General features: G+C 40.0%; 1 protein-coding gene across 1 annotated transcript in view; it reads right to left on the bottom strand.

Annotated features, from left to right (window-relative positions):
- Window positions 1-211: 211 nt before the first annotated feature.
- asic4b (acid-sensing (proton-gated) ion channel family member 4b) overlaps window positions 212-16,197 on the bottom strand; it is a 65,027-nt gene continuing 49,041 nt past the window's right edge. The window contains exons 4-11 of the mRNA XM_072683716.1: window positions 15,509-15,636; window positions 14,204-14,357; window positions 9,226-9,279; window positions 7,496-7,649; window positions 4,945-5,036; window positions 4,645-4,724; window positions 4,213-4,404; window positions 212-2,983 (exon numbers count right to left, since the gene is read on the bottom strand). Coding sequence (XP_072539817.1) covers window positions 2,876-2,983; window positions 4,213-4,404; window positions 4,645-4,724; window positions 4,945-5,036; window positions 7,496-7,649; window positions 9,226-9,279; window positions 14,204-14,357; window positions 15,509-15,636 — 962 coding nt within the window. The 3' untranslated portion in view covers window positions 212-2,875. The remainder of the gene's footprint in view (window positions 2,984-4,212; window positions 4,405-4,644; window positions 4,725-4,944; window positions 5,037-7,495; window positions 7,650-9,225; window positions 9,280-14,203; window positions 14,358-15,508; window positions 15,637-16,197) is intronic.

Raw genomic sequence — 16,197 nt, 5'->3', positions numbered from 1 at the left:
TCCGGTTTGGACGTTTGGTGTATAATGCTCCGTTCTAGAGTAACATTTTGGTACGTTACTCTAGAATGGAGCATTACACACCTGCTCGACCCTGAATGACTGTTTACATTTTAATGACTGAATGATGCAGAAGTTCTGAAAGTGTGTGAAGTTTCCCTTTAAATAATGATAGCTCACAATGAGGTGGGAATTCACAGCTCTTCACAAATGACACAAAAAAACCCTCATTTTATTCATTTATATTTTAATGCGTGTTCTCTAGAAAATGGAGTCAGTGACTTTAACATGTCCTTGGTTATACAAAAACGTGAATTCATTGAACTTTTTTTCGGTCTCCTTTTTCATTTAAATCGAGATGACTGTAGTGATGGCTGTATTCAGAGGAGATTTTCATTTTGACCATACAGTGATTTCCCATGGATTCTCCTGCCAGCTGTTATCCACGCTTGGCTCTCAGAGACAGGCACTGTAGGCTATTGTTCCGTTCCAAGATGCATGACTCAATGGAAAAGTAACATAATGTGATTTAACCGAACACATAAGAAGCTGAAGCTGAAGAAGAACCGCTGCCGTTTGTCGGTAGGGTTCTGGTAGGGGATGATGTGGTTTTTCTGAGATCTGTGAGAGAAAGATGAACAGGGTGAATGTAAAATAATAAAATATAAAGTGTGTAGACGCACAGCAGCCACCGCCAACGCGGGTGAGAACTTCCAGCAAGTACACTAAGAAATCATCAGCTTCCCTACAACTGCTCATAACACATTTTTTTTACCCAACTTTTAATATTTAACTTATAATATTTGTGTGGTTTTATGTAGCAAAAACATTCATTCTTTATTAGGTGACCATTTTTCAACCTTTCTTTCTGCATGTATGATACATGTGAAGTCCTCTGTTTTGATAGGCCGGACTGTTTTGGGCCTAATTCAAAAGCAGTCCAAGCTGAAACCATTATAGAAGTTCTAAGTGTGAATGGGCGGATCTAAATGTATGACTAATTATAATGTTAGTTCCACCTATTTGACCAGAAGTTGTAACACTAAACATAACTTTAATGTTCGTGGGTGGGGCTAAAGTTCCACCCATTGATGTGAAACCGTTTAAGCTTGGATTGCTCTGCACTTCAGAGTGAAAGGGGTGGGACTAAACAGAAACGTTGTTAATAACCTTAGCATCAATGGGCAGAGCTAAAATTATGAGGCGTTGCAACTTTAGCCCTGCCTATTCACTACAAAGTTCTGTGGAGTGTTTCAGCATGGACTGCTTTTGAGTACTTTAGCATGAAAGGGGTGGGACTGAACTCAAGCATTGTTCATACACTCAGCATGAATGGGCGGAGACAGAATTATGAGGCGTCGTAACTTTAGCCGTACTACAAAGTTCTGTAGAGTGTTTCAGCTTGAGCTGCTTAGCACTTCAGCGTGAAAGGGGTGGGACTAAATGGAAACGTTAATAACTTTTGTATCAATAGGTGGAGCTAAAATTATAAGGAGTTGCAACTTTAGCCCCGCCTATTTACTCCAAAGTTATATGGAGTGTTTGTGCTTGAACTGATAATACCAGGTTCATACTGCATGATTTCATCCCAGATTTTTTAAGTCACAGACTGTTTTTGCAAATCAGCAACAATAGCTTCAGGTTGGAGGCAAATTGGCAAATATTTAGCAGGTTTAATATCTGGACCTGCCTCCGACTTTAAATCCAGTAGTATGAAAAGTGTTGTTACTGTACGTTAGTGCAGCTACTAGCTACAGTGAAGTTATACACATGTCTTTTCTACGGTGTGTTTTTGCTGCTAATCATTTGTCACACATGGTATTGCATTGCATCGGTTCTCGCGTGTGTTTTTGTGCCAAAACATGTTTTTGGAGAGCAGACAGAGGGCAGACTTGTCGCAAGTTCCTCTTGGTGAAGAATCTTGTAATTCGTGACCCCGTGTCGCTGATTAGTCGCGCAGTGTACAAACCACAACCACTAAAAGATTCCTGTTCACAAGACAAGAAGTTGTGTAGTGTGAACCTGGTGTTAGTGGTGGGACTAACCTGGAACAATAGCTTCAGTGTGAATGGACGGGGCTCAACCACAACACTTATCAGAACTTCATAATTCACTTCAAGTTATAAGGACTGTTTCAGAATGGGTAAATGGGTGGAGCTAAACTGCAGCTGGATGAACAGATGCATGTATGGAAAAAAAACATGAAATTCAAAACAAGCTTTGTTCACAGCTTAGTTTCTATCAATGGTCCTTATGGGCAAGTGAGGGAATCATACAGTTTGATACCGACAGAGTTTACATATTACACCAAACTCTTTTATTTCTAAAAAGGGAGGAAAAATGACCCTTTAAAATTCATATGCAACACCACTGTACCAGTCCTTGCCTGTCATCTGTCCAGCAGGTGAAAAATAAGAAATGACTGTGAGGCTTTTGTGAGGTACAGTAGGTGAACACAGTCATGTGCTGAAGTTTTTTATGGATTCTTGGTCCGTCAATAAAGTCCCAATAAAGCCCCTTGTGTCAGGAGAGGACGATGTAACACCTAGACGCTGGCGTGCAGCGTATCAGCGTGTGTGGAATGCAGTGTGGGCTTGTCCCGCTGGGGCTAATGCAGGATGATGCTATTAACCACTGTTTGCCGATGTGTAGTGAAGCCGGTTTGAGCCAGTCGGGCCCACACTTGGACACATGCCATGCACCCTCTGAAAGGGGGCATTCAGCGGAATGCGGTCCTCACGGTTTTGACTTTGGCTGTAGCTTTTATAGGTGACGGACATAAAAGTAGCCTACAGTTCGAGTGCATGGTTCCATCCAAGAGCCTAGAGTCCAGTGATAAATTACTGTCGATAGTGAGAAGACTAAGATGAAACATCTCCTAGCAAGCAAAGTCTTGCTGCACAACTGGTAGTGTGTTGTGGTGGTTTGGTAATATTGAAGCTGAATAAACGCCGTGTGCTTGAGCCATCGTCACGTCCTTAGGATCCTGTCGACAAAGAGGTCACACCACAGGAGACAGTCAGAAAATGACAGCAGGGATCAACATTGTTATCATAAAAGCTCCTTCAATTCAATAAGAAGCCTAAAGACCCAAACAGAAGATGGGAATTTATAGAGCAGTGATCTCCAACCATGTTTCTGGAGACCTGCCTTCACACAGATTTTGGATACAACCTTATTCTACCCCACCTGATCCAATTAATTACTGCATTCCTTGACTGGCTGAGCGGTGTATTAGATTTGGGTTGGAGTCGAAACCTGCTGTAAGGTTCCTCTCCAGGATGATGGTTGTGAGAGCACTGTTCTAGAGAACCAAATGTAATTATTCTATGGTAGGGGTGCACAACCCCGGTACTGTAGGGCCGGCAGACGGAACAGTTAGAGGTCAACAACACAGCAAGGAAACCAGTCTGTTAACAGACAAGTTGAATTCATAGATGGTTAAGAAGGAAATCACCAGTATCTTGCTCCCGTCTTTTTGACACTCATATGGACATAAGTATTGGGACACCTGCTAATTCATTGTTTCTTCCCAAATCAACAGTATTTAAAACGAGTTTATCCTGCTTTTGTTGGAGTAGCTGTCTCTATTGTCCAGGGAAGAAGACTTTCTATTAGATTTTGAAGCACTGCTATGTGGATTTGATTGCATTCAGCAACAAGTGATTAGTGTTTAGGATGTTCACATCAACCCCAACTTCCCAGCTCATCTCAAAAATATTAGTTGGAAATACAAGGTGGAGCACCATCATTCCACAGAACACAGTTCCACTGCTCCACAGCTCAATGCTGGGGGGCTTTATATCCCCCTAGCCCATGCCTGGCATTAGGCACAGGGCCAATGTACAGTTTATCTGCTCCAGTAATTCTGTTGGCAGTACTTCTCTATAGGGACTGGACAAGCTGTGTGTGTGTGCATTTGCGTATCTGTGTAACAAATGGGTGCTATTTAAGGTAGATAAAAAGCATTTATTAGAAGGGGTGTCCACAAACATTTGGACATGTAGTGTAGCTTTTTGTTAGAAATTTTACAAATGTAATTAGTATGAAACGAACATTGACAGAATTGTTTGAAGTTAGATTGCCTATTGCATGATTGCATGATTGATTTGGGAGTTATTATAAATTGTGTTTATTGTTTTGTTAAAAACCTTTACCTGAATTTTCATTAAACCTACATAAATAAAATCAATTGACCTTGATTCTTGGACTCACCTTGACTTTAGCTTCCTCTAGTCTGACTGTTGCGATGGTGCTGGTAGCTAGTTGGGCCCTAATGTTCTGTTCTCTGTGATTCTTTGTTCTCTGAATCTGGTTCTGGATCTGGTTCTGGATCTGGTTCCTCTGATTCTGTTGATTCTGGTTCTTTTGTGGTCTCAGGAGTCTCTTGATTCTGTATTTGACCACCTTGAAATGAGAAGTGACAAATATGAGCATAACGACTTCTGTTAAAGACAATAGATAAAGGCATACATGTAATAGGAATACACTGATATGGAAATTGTGAGCAGATGCTGATATCTGATATTGCTTAAGTATGCTGAAGCTCAAAAGCAAGAGATGAGCAACAGCAAGCCAGTCTAGGTGGAGAACCAGCAGAACACATTAAGTCACCCCGTAGAGTGATGCAGAAATGACACAGTGTACCTCATAGATGTAATCAAGTATCTCCAGTATTGTCAGAATACTGGCTCCAATGAAGAGTCCCATCTGGCCTCCAATGTCTCCTGGACATCACATGGACATAAATAAATAAATAAATAAATAAAACAGCAAAGTGCTACATGAGACTGGAGGACAAGGCACACATGTTTCAGCCATTCAATCTGTGCTCTTGACATGCACTTAGGAATGCTTTCTTGGAATTTCTTGGAAACATGCTTCTTTGAAGGCTTTGTGAACAACAGCATACGAACATCTTGAACGTATGTACCCGTCGAACCCTACCTAGTAGTCCGGCTATGTCATACGCTTTCTTCTGCTCTATCGTCTCATAGTTCAGGGCTTCAAAGTAGATGTCCAGTATTAGGAAGTTGTCTCTGTAATATCAGCGACAGTGAGCAAAACATTGGTAACTTCAAAAAGAAACATTTAATGTCTTGTTCGGCTGACAGTATGGAATCAAGCCACTTATATATACCAAATAACTCAGTTACCATGAATAATTATGTGAGTCTGCCTATAACTCTAAAAATTCAAATTGAACGCATGCTCATAAAGCAGGAGAAGCCTACAAGAAGATAGCAAAGCATTTTAAGGGAAGCTGATTCTTTAGCAGTTAACAGGAATAGTGGAGGTCAAGGGACATCTAAAAGTGCAGAATTTAATGAAAAGAACACCTGTCCAACTGTTAAAGGGTGGGATTGTGCTGTAGCCAGTGGTATAGTGAATGTGTAACTGGTAGAAGGATGAAGCTAATAGCAAAAAAGCAAAGATCACATCCTCTGTAAAAAAAAAGAGTGAAGATAAACGAGATCAGCCTCTACAGCAGGATAATGATCCGAAACACTCCTGAAAATCCATGATTGACTACTTCAAGAGGCACAAGCAAAAGGTTTTGCCATGGCGCTCTCTTAACTGGCTACAAAAAGCATTGACAACCTGTGATACTTGCCAAAGAGGGTGTTACAAGGAGAACTGACCATGCAGATGCCCATTTCCTTTTTTTTTAACATTTTAAAACTGTAAATGATGAAAAGAAAAGTCAAAAATATTAAAGAAATGTCTCATATAGCTAAATATAGATATAACTAGGATATAGATATAACTGGGAGTGTCCAAACATTTGCATGCCAACTAGCATGGTTGAATTAAAGACTCTGATCACCTTCATCCACAGTGGCATCTGTCTAGGGATGGATATATAAGGCAACAAATGAACGATCAGTTCTTGAAGATGATGTGTTGGAAGCAGGGAAAATGAACATGCATGAGAATCTGAGCCACTTGATAAAACCTACCAAAAGTGGTCCATGAAAAGACAACCAGTAAAGGGGTGGCAGGGTCATGGGCACCTAAGACTTACTGATGCTCATGAAGGCCCCACCTCACGACTTACAGGACTTAAAGGATCCTGTGGCCAAATACCACAGGATATCTTCAGAGGTCTTGTGGAGTGCATGTCATGAGCAGCAGCACAAGGGGGACCTACTCAATATTAGGCAGGTGGTACTAATGTTATGGTTGCGTATGGGAGCGTATGTATACATCAGTGGAGAAAGATAATTAGTGGAAACAGCAAAGTGACATTATCTCAGTTTAGAGAAGCCGAAAAAGTGCTACTTTGTTTAGCTTATGAACGGAAATAACATTTTCATTTTCAGTATTGCAGTTTTACTAACAATAGCGAAGTAAATCAAGAGGGATGTGATGTGATAATGAAAAAAGGTCTGAAGGAGAGAAATGAAGCTTTTCGTGCCATGGACATGCAGGGAGCTTTTTTACTCTGTGTGTCTTGATAAATGCCCAGTTAATTATTTTTACAGATGGAGCTTTTTCTATCATATTAACCAGCTACAAGATGAGATTGTGTGTGGGAGCGAGCATCCGTACATGCTTGTTTTTGCAGACACAATGGCCTTGTGAAAAAAAACAAAAAAAACTTACAAATAAGGTAAAGACGTAGTAAGGAAGGTTGCTAATGCAAATGTTTGCCTGATGGTCTGTGGAATTTTGGCATCATGTTGGCATCTTATTTGACAGGCTTTGCAACATTAGTAATTAGAGCTCTCTCTTGCCCTCTTATTGGTATACCTGGTCAATTTCAACTGGGCCTAACCTGAGGAGCTAATGCTAGTTGGATATTTGGTGAAGAATGAGTTTGGTGAAGATGATTTGCTCACTCATTGTCTCAAGGCCTTATAACCTCAACTGATTTTTGTAAGAACATTCAAACTGGTCAGCGTAAGTGAGTGGAATTTTGGTTGGAATTTAAAAGAGGCTAAAACAATTTCTCAAGTTATACATCAGCACATTTCTGTACATTTTGGGAAAACGGAATAGGTTAGATGTCCAAAAGCATATTTGAGATGACCTAAAACTGACCTAAAGCAGGGGTTTCCCTGAAGGCCTTCATTAACTGGATCATTAAAGTCGGAGCTAAATTCTACTGGGTAGCGGATCATTAGTAACCGTTCCAGTTCTCCCTTTTTTCCCCCATAGTTTTCCCTCAAATGTAACTCAACCAGAAGAAGATTATACACTGGATCTGTTAACTGGAGGTTAATATAGAACAATGATGAAAGAAGCATGGGAAATACAGCCAGCCTTCCATGACTTGTTAGCTATATTAGCCTCGTTGCTCCAGCCCAAAATTAAGAAGGAAATTTCCAACACCAAGCCTCATTTCAGAGGAAGGAAAAAAAGATCCCTTCCACTGTCAAATATCTGTAAAATATCTGTAAAATAAAGATTGTGGCTTGCTTTCATACTTTTAGCATTTAGAGTATAAAACAAACATCATTGTGTGATATAATACACATATGAGTGTAAACCTCACCTGATATACTCCTCAGTTTTGTGGTACTTGCGGGAAAGATAGCGTGCAGACCCTTTGCTGGGGATTTTAACCATTGACAGTTCTTTCCCATAGCGAGTGACGTTACAGGGGGTTTCACACGGACACGAGTCTCCTGTGCTCTTCTGCAGCAGAGCTTGACGACATAACAACGAAAAAGATCTGACACTCATGCAATGTAGCCACATTAGTTCCTTAGAAATCCCATCAACTTCTTGGGCAGTTAGAATTCACCACAGTATGAATGCTTTGACGCGTCACTGTGCTAAGAAAATCGGCATACGCCAGATTCATAAAATGTTATGACATTAAGGACAAATAGCAACACGGGAAGACATTTGCTCGGCCATAAATAAAAATGAACTGCATGTTTTATCATTGAAAATGGGGTACTGTTGTGTTCCCCTATATCTAACCCTATCATACAAAAATTACCTCTTGCATAAAACACTATATGTCCGAATGTTTGTGGACACCCCTTTTAATGAATTCATCCAGCTACTTTAAGTTGCACCTATTGACAGCTTGTCTCTGTTGCTGTAAAGATCCACTGCCAATAGATTAGACCTCTCTGAAGCAGACAAATATGAACCTATCGGAGGGCTATAAAGCCCCCTAAAGCATTTAGCTGTGGGGCAGCGGAACTGTGTTCTCTGGAATGATGGATGGTGCTCCATCTAAAACTTTTGGGAAGAGTTGGGAAATTGGGATGAGGTGAGGTGGTGATCATCCAAGATCCTGACCTCACTAATGACCTCACTCTTGTTGCTGAATGCAGTAGAGACAGTGACTCCAACAAAAGCAGGATAAACTCTTTGTTTAAGTTTGTTAACTCTTAATGCCCTTGGTTTTGGTAGAAACAATGAATAATGAATGAAGTGTCCCAAATGGTGTATCTGGTGGAACATTTCCTGGTAGAAGATGATGTTGATTCATTTACTTTTACTATGCTATCATCAAACATGTTTGATCCCAAAGTATATTGAAAAGGCTATTTTTAAGCAGTTTTGACTGAGCATCACAACTACAGTTGAGTACAGTTAAGACTCTTTTTTCTTTTTTGCAGTTGATGATGAGACAAAGACATGGTGAAACCTCTGTGGCACATTTATCAGAAAGAGGGACGTTAAAGAGAGCAAAAGTAGACAAGAGAAAAAGAACGAGTGGAAATTTACAAGAGCTATGGAGTTTCTTGCCCCATTTACAGAGCACTGCAGGTAATGCATGGAATTTAAGTCACATATTTTAAGCTGTCCTTTATATCAGTCGATGTTATCATTGTTTTATTTTATAGGGTGCACAGCAATGTTGAGCTACACGTGCAAGTTCCACTACGTTAAAAAATCAGCTGGCACTTGCTTTTAACACTGTGTAAAACTGTGTAGTTCCCATTTATGGTTCTGGGGTGTCCACTGTCCTGAACATTTCCTCTTGCTTCTAGTACACCTCATAAAATGAAAGACCTGATTATCAAGCCGTTCTTGGTGTAAACTGGTGTTAGACTGTAATATGTAGAGCAGCGGTTTTCCAGAAATGAGAACCACTGCTGTAAATGAAAATAAGTGGAGGTAAATATGACAGCGATGAAGAAAGAAGTGTATCTAAGACCAATAATTAGGTAGTTAGTGCTGATGTGCTATTAGCATTGCAGATGAGAAGATGGTAACTTATCTTAAATTAGGAAACAATAAATGAATCTCTTTCTGTCTTACCAAGAGCCCTGTCAACACATTTCACTTTTGCAGGTGTGCAGATATCCGCGTTCCCTGCAGAGAGAGAGAGAGAGAGAGAGAGAGAGAGAGAGAGAGAGAAAGAGAGAGATAGAGAGGGAGATATGAGGATGAAAAGACAAGAAAGATGAGAGCTCATCAATGGACTGTTTCATAAGTTCAAACCATAGATTGTTTTATGTACTAGTTCTGCAAAGTACTGAAAAAAGTCAAGCGAAGAAGCTCCAGTTCACTGAATCACAGTGTTCGTCACTAAGCACAGTGCTGTGTAGTTGGTTCCTACAAATATCTGTTTGTTTCGGCCATTTGATGCAAAAATACAGACATACATATCATGTTTTTAAAAATGGGTCACTTGTTTACCAAAAATGTCAAATGTGAAAAACTGAAACCAGTCTTAGAAATGACATAAGAGTGAATAGATCCCAAAACTAAACTCAAGTCTGAAATGAGTTTATGATGTTTTACCTTTAAATATGGTGTTCTAAGGTAAAAAAAAAATCATCACTTATATTTTCTTTCACAAAAAGTCCAAATTAAACATCCAATAGAAAGGGTCAGTCAAACATTTCCAGGAGAAAGGATTTTAATTCTCAAAAGTTTGCAGATCATATTCAGGGTGACTTACATTTAGGCTTCGTTGTTCAGACAGAGCATACATCCATAGTATAACCTTGTATCCTTGCTGATAAATACAGTGGGGGAAATAAGTATTTAGTCAGTCACCAATTGTGCAAGTTCTCCCACTTAAAAAAATGAGAGAGGCCTGTAATTGACATCATAGGTAGACCTAAACTATGAGAGACAAAATGAGAAAAACAAATTCTGAAAATCACACTGTCTGATTTTTTAAGAATTTATTTGCAAATAATGGTGGAAAATAAGTATTTGGTCAATAACAAAAGTTAATCTCAATACTTTGTTATATTGTTATATATTCTTTGTTGGCAATGACAGAGGTCAAACGTTTTCTGTAAGTCTTCACAAGGTTGGCACACACCGTTGCTGGTATGTTGGCTCATTCCTCCATGCAGATCTCTGCTAAAGCAGTGATGTTTTCTGGCTGTCGGCGGGCAACACAGACTTTCAACTCCCTCCAAAGGTTTTCTATGGGGTTGAGATCTGCAGACTAGCTGGGCCACTCCAGGACCTCGAAATGCTTCTTACGAAGCCACTCCTTTGTTTGCCTGGCAGTGTGCTTGGGATCATTGTCATGCTGAAAGACCCAGCCACATTTCATCTTCAATGCCCTTGCTGATGGACGGAGGTTTGCACTCAAAATCTCACAATACATGGCCCCATTCATTCTTTCATGTACGCGGACCAGTCGTCCTAGTCCCTTTGCAGAGAAACAGCCCCAAAGCATGATGTTGCCACCCCCATGCTTCACAGTTGGTATGGTGTTCTTTGGATGCAACTCAGCATTCACTCTCCTCCAAACACAACGAGTTGTGTTTGTACCAAACAGTTCTACTTTGGTTTCATCTGAACATAAGACATTCTCCCAATACTCTTCCGGAACATCCAAATGCTCTCTGGCAAACCTTAGACGCGCCCGGATATGTACTGGCTTAAGCAGCGGAACACGTCTCCCTGGTGGCATAGTGTGTTACTGACGGTAGCCTTTGGAACGTTGGTCCCAGCTTTCTGCGGGTCATTCACTAGGTCCCCCCGTGTGGTTCTGGGATTTTTGCTCACCGTTCATGTGATCATTTTGACCCCACGGGCTGAGATCTTGCGTGGAGCCCCTGATTGAGGGAGATTAGCAGTGGTCTTGTAGGTCTCTCATTTTCTAATAATTGCTCCCACAGTAGATTTCCTCACACCAAGCTGCTTGCCTATTGCAGGTTCAGTCTTCCCAGCCTGGTGCAGGTCTACAATTTTGTTTCTGGTGTCATTCGACAGCTCTTTGGTCTTCACTATAGTGGAGTTTGGAGTGTGACTGTTTGAGGTTGTGGGCAGGTGTCTTTTATACTGTTAACGAGTTCAAACAGGTGCCATTAATACAGGTAATGAGTGGAGGACAGAGAAGTCTCTTAAAGAAGAAGTTACAGGTCTGTGACAGCCAGAAATCATGCTTGTTTGTAAGTGACCAAATATTTATTTTCCACCATTATTTGCAAACAAATTCTTTAAAAATCAGACAATATGATTTTCAGAATTTTTTTCTCATTTTGTCTCTCATAGTTGAGGTCTACCTATGATGTCAATTACAGGCCTCTCTCATTTTTTTAAGTGAGAGAACTTGCACAATTGGTGACTGACTAAATGCTTTTCCCCTCACTGTATATATATAACTATCCTGTGCTGGTAAGCACCCATCTCTTCCGAGAATACTTGGGCGAATAATAGAGTGATCACCTTGTTGATTTGTTTTTAGTAGTGTCTAAACTTAGAGGTATCTTTGAATTTTTAGCCTATTCAGACTAGCTGAGGTTATTCTTGGGTTCAAGTTAGTTATGCCAATACAATAGGACTCTCTAAAGTAGATAAATATAGACAAGCATGAATCTATCGACACCATGCCCAATGCCAGTCATGGGCTAGAGGGGTATAAAGCCCCCCAGCACTGAGCTATGGAGTGAAACTGTGTTCTCTGGAATAATGGTTGATGCTCCATCCAGTATGGGATGGGATGAGTTGGGGATGAGGTAGGGTGGAGATTATCCAGGTGTCCCAACAGGTGTCCATTTCTATTGAAGTCTGTTTTGGATTGTTCCAACCTTCAACACCATGTAAATTGTCCTACATTGGACTTCTACTGTGTTCTGTGTTCTACTGGCCTTAAGAACGTCACTGTTTCTGGTTCTGTTGTTGGCATTTCTGATCATGGACTCTTTGAACATAGCCTTAGTATTTCTATCTCCCTTCCCAAGTCCCTGGAGAAAAGAGCTGTCGTGTACTGTGATATAAATAATATTAATCCTAACTCTTTTTCAATTTCACTTCACGCTTCACTTCTTTCTGTTTTGCGACACTTTCTTGTCCTGATGCCAAGGTCTCGTAATATAATGATGTTGGTTCTGACATTTTCAATAATTACGCCCCTTTAAAGACTAGGCTGGTTCCAGCAATGCGTTCCTCTCCAGGGTGCTCCTTAGAGAATTTAGAGGAAAATGAAAGCTGCTGGTCTGTGTCTTGAACATTTATATATGAGAACTGGTCTTACAGCCCACACTCAACTTTATTGTAAGCACATGCTTAAGTAAAGGGATGCCCTGAATGCTGTCTGTGCTAATAACTACTCGTCTATCATTAGTATGTAGGACACTTTTCAGGACCATTGACAAACTTCTCAAACCCACTTTATTGAACGTTAATAGCACTGCAATCCAATGTTAAGCTTTCTTACACATTTTCAGTGATGAAGTCACTTTTCTCCAGTTTTCTTCATGTGATGAAATGCAATGACTACCCGAATAATAATCTTAGCATTCGATTACTAATATCTATACCAAGTACTTGAACACCTTCCTTTCTTGTGTAAAAACAGATTACAGTAATGTAAACACATATCCTGGTGGTTTCCTAGTAGTATGTCATATACCTGTGTATCAGGTGGCAGCAGGTCACTTGTGGGTGGTAGCTGGCATCACACATGCCACAAATACTGTATGTTTCTCAGTTCATAAATGAATGAATGAATTGTACAAATATCTGATTTGCAGTCCATCCTGGACACTGTGTGCCAAGTAAAGCAGCGACCCTTCTTCCAGAAACCATAAAAGCCAGCAAAAGAATGACAGAGACAGAAGCGGTAAGGGAACTCTAAAAGCTCGAACGCCAATGAGTTGTGCCGTGCTTATATAGGCTTTAGATGTGACTGGTGAGGAGATTGAGGCTCATCTCTGCGGAAAGCTCATTTCACAAATGGCTCTAAAAAAAACATTTCCAATGAACGGCCTGACTGACAAGTGTGAGGATGATTGATGGAACTGTTGATAGTGTGTGCCAGTCAATAAGAGTGAATTTACAGATGAGACATGCCCTTTACGAGTAGTAAAACAAGTGTGTGTACATGCACACACACAGCTGGTTCTATTTGCCACATTAATTGTTAGGATGTTTTTCGGTTGCAATTTTGCCTGTTTCAAGCATTATTTCCACAAAAATATATTTAAAGACTGTTGTATTTTGCAATTTGGTTTGAAAGAAGGACAAAAATGCATTAACAAATAAAACATATCTTAAATCTAGTATATATAAGTAATATTTTTCATATCATATCATATCGTATCATATCGTATCATAAAAAAAGATAAAAATGTAAACAAATCATAATAAATAAATTATTATTATTAATAATAATAATAATAATAATAATAATAATAAACAGTAAAAGATAATAGTATACTTTACTACAGTGTTTACTAAAATAGGCCTGTCACAATAATTACATTATCGACATATTGTACAGTGTATGGACATAAATTTCAGTACTTCAGTACTGCGTATTGCACTTACTAAGCAAAGTGAGTCCATTAACATGAACAAGCCGGGATTTGTTGACTGTTTCAAAGCTGTAGTTTTATTTTATTTATTTTTCATTTATGTAGGATATTACTTTATTTATGTCTAAATATTTCTAATGCTTTAAGGTGTAGTTTGTATTGTATTGAGCATGTTTTCTCATATGTGCTTATACATGGAAATAATTGCATAATGGCACTGAAGTGGATAAGAGTGTATTCACACAAGCTGTGTCAGCTATTATGTCAGTGTGTCAGTGGAATTAAGTGTTCTTAAAATGAAAATAATATTGTTTATTAAGTTATAATATTGGGTTTTTTTTACACAAATAATTGTATTTTTCAGAAAAGAAATGTGACTAGCTAATTTCTAGCAAAATCACTTATAAATTTGAATTTCGGATCTTTTTTCTGAATTTTCGAATTTCTGTGCTTCTTAAAATTTTTACATTTACAAGATGTAAAATGTGCACAAGATAATAGATACACACCTGGCATATGGATCATCCTGCAGTTGCACTCTCTCTGGACCTGTATGCTCTCACAGTGCAGTCTGCAGGCGCTCACGCTGTAGGTGTCATACCCTGGGATAACAGGTTCTGTAGATGCTCTGCAGTTCCCCCATGGCTGTGGCAGGTATGACAGCTAGTAAGGCGTTAACACACAGAAACACAGAAAGCGTTAGGCCTGAAAATGTCCTTAGAAAGAGCTGTAAGAAAAGGTCTTCAGTGAAAGCAATATCTCCTTTTTGGCTTTCCCCTTTCCTAGAAGGTGCTGGAGGCAGTGTGTGTCAGATGTCTTGCAACACAAAATGCTTTGCATAGCTGGTGTTCTTTTGTTCCACACTGGAGCTACGAGGCTAATACAGCTATACTATATTGACAAAAGTACTGGGACACCTGCTCATTCACTGTTTTTCTGAAATCAATGGCATTAAAAAGAGTTAAACTGTCTCTACTGTCCAGGGAAGGCTTTCTACAAAATATTTGGAGCATTGCTGTGAGGATTTGATTGTATTCAGCAATCAAGAGTCTCATTGAGGTCAGGATGTTGGATAATCACCACCCCAGCATCGCCATCCCAAAAGTATTGGATGGAGCACCATCATTCCAGAGAACACAGTTCCACTGCTCCACAGCACCATGCTGGGAGGCATCATACCACTTTAGCCCAATAGGTGCCAATAGGTTCATCTGTTCAAGAGAGTTCTATTCTATTGGCTTGACAAGCTGTGTGTGTGCATTTGCACATCTGTGAAAATGCTAAAACTGGCAAGCTGTTCCCAGGAAGCAGTTGTGAACATCTATTGACAGTGGTTTAAGGAGGAATACGCCATGAACCAGCAACTGGGTGTTGGGCACCCAAGTTTTATTGAAGTGTAAGAGCAACATGGGCTATCCCATGCATCACCATGTCTGGACTGATTGAAGGGCTGCTGTGGCACAAGCCACAGAAGTGATTCCAAGAGGAATGCATCACAACACACCCAGCTGTACACTGTCTACAACCAAACGCACCTACAATGACCGCACAAGCATCAGAACTGGACCTTGAAGCATTGGAAGAAGGTCTCCTCGCCTGATGACTCCTGTTTTCTTTTACATCATTTGGACAGATCACCTGTAGGATCTGCTGGAAAGACAAGACTGATCTGCTTTTAGCTAGACCATCTGACGTACAAATACCACAGAGCACCTTGAAAGGTCTTGTAGAGTGAGCTGTTACGGCGACATGAATATTAAGCAGAGTCAGAATGTTTTGGTTCATCAGTGTATGTTCTCATTCCTGATTCATACCCTCTGTTCCTGGCAAGATACAAAGGTCTGGAACCCAGGAGAAACTCCGAAACCCAGCTGATGAATGTAGGGAGGCTCATCCTGGCTATGGATCTGAACACGAATCCCTGCCTCCAGGGTCGTCTCATCTGAGCAGAAAAGGATAGAGAGCTACGTTATCTGAGAACATCTATCTGTGCGATGACTCATATTTGTGATCTCAAGATGACATTCTGTACATTCAGACTTCTGTACACTCTCCACCCACTGTAGCACAAGTGCCCACTTTATGAGCTTCATCTACCTTACAGACTACCTCACTTTAAAGGTGCACAGCTGCAGCTGTAGACCAGGGTTCTTCAATTCTGGTCTTGGATCCAGCACATTTTGGTGAATTCCTGGCTCAAACACACCAGATTCAACTTATCTGTTTATAATGCCAAGTTTAGTAGGTGTGTCTGAGCAGGAAAGTCACCAGACTCTGCTGGACTGTTCCTCTAGGATTGGAACTGAAGAACCCTGCTGTAAACCATCTGTTGTCATGCACAGTTTGTCAGACACTATTTACTACCTTTGGGTTGTGGTTGTTGTTGACTAGAATACATACAACTTACAATAATAATTATTATAATAATAGTAATAATAATAATAATAATAATAATAATAACGCTTTCCCAACGTTTTTTTTAACCAGTCTTTCTCTTCAATTT

Source organism: Salminus brasiliensis, chromosome 7, assembly GCF_030463535.1.
Source record: "Salminus brasiliensis chromosome 7, fSalBra1.hap2, whole genome shotgun sequence".
In the NCBI taxonomy this organism is placed as follows: Eukaryota; Metazoa; Chordata; class Actinopteri; order Characiformes; family Bryconidae; genus Salminus; species Salminus brasiliensis.
Note: the sequence above shows the minus strand (reverse complement) of the source record. Positions and strands in the feature narration are given on the sequence as shown.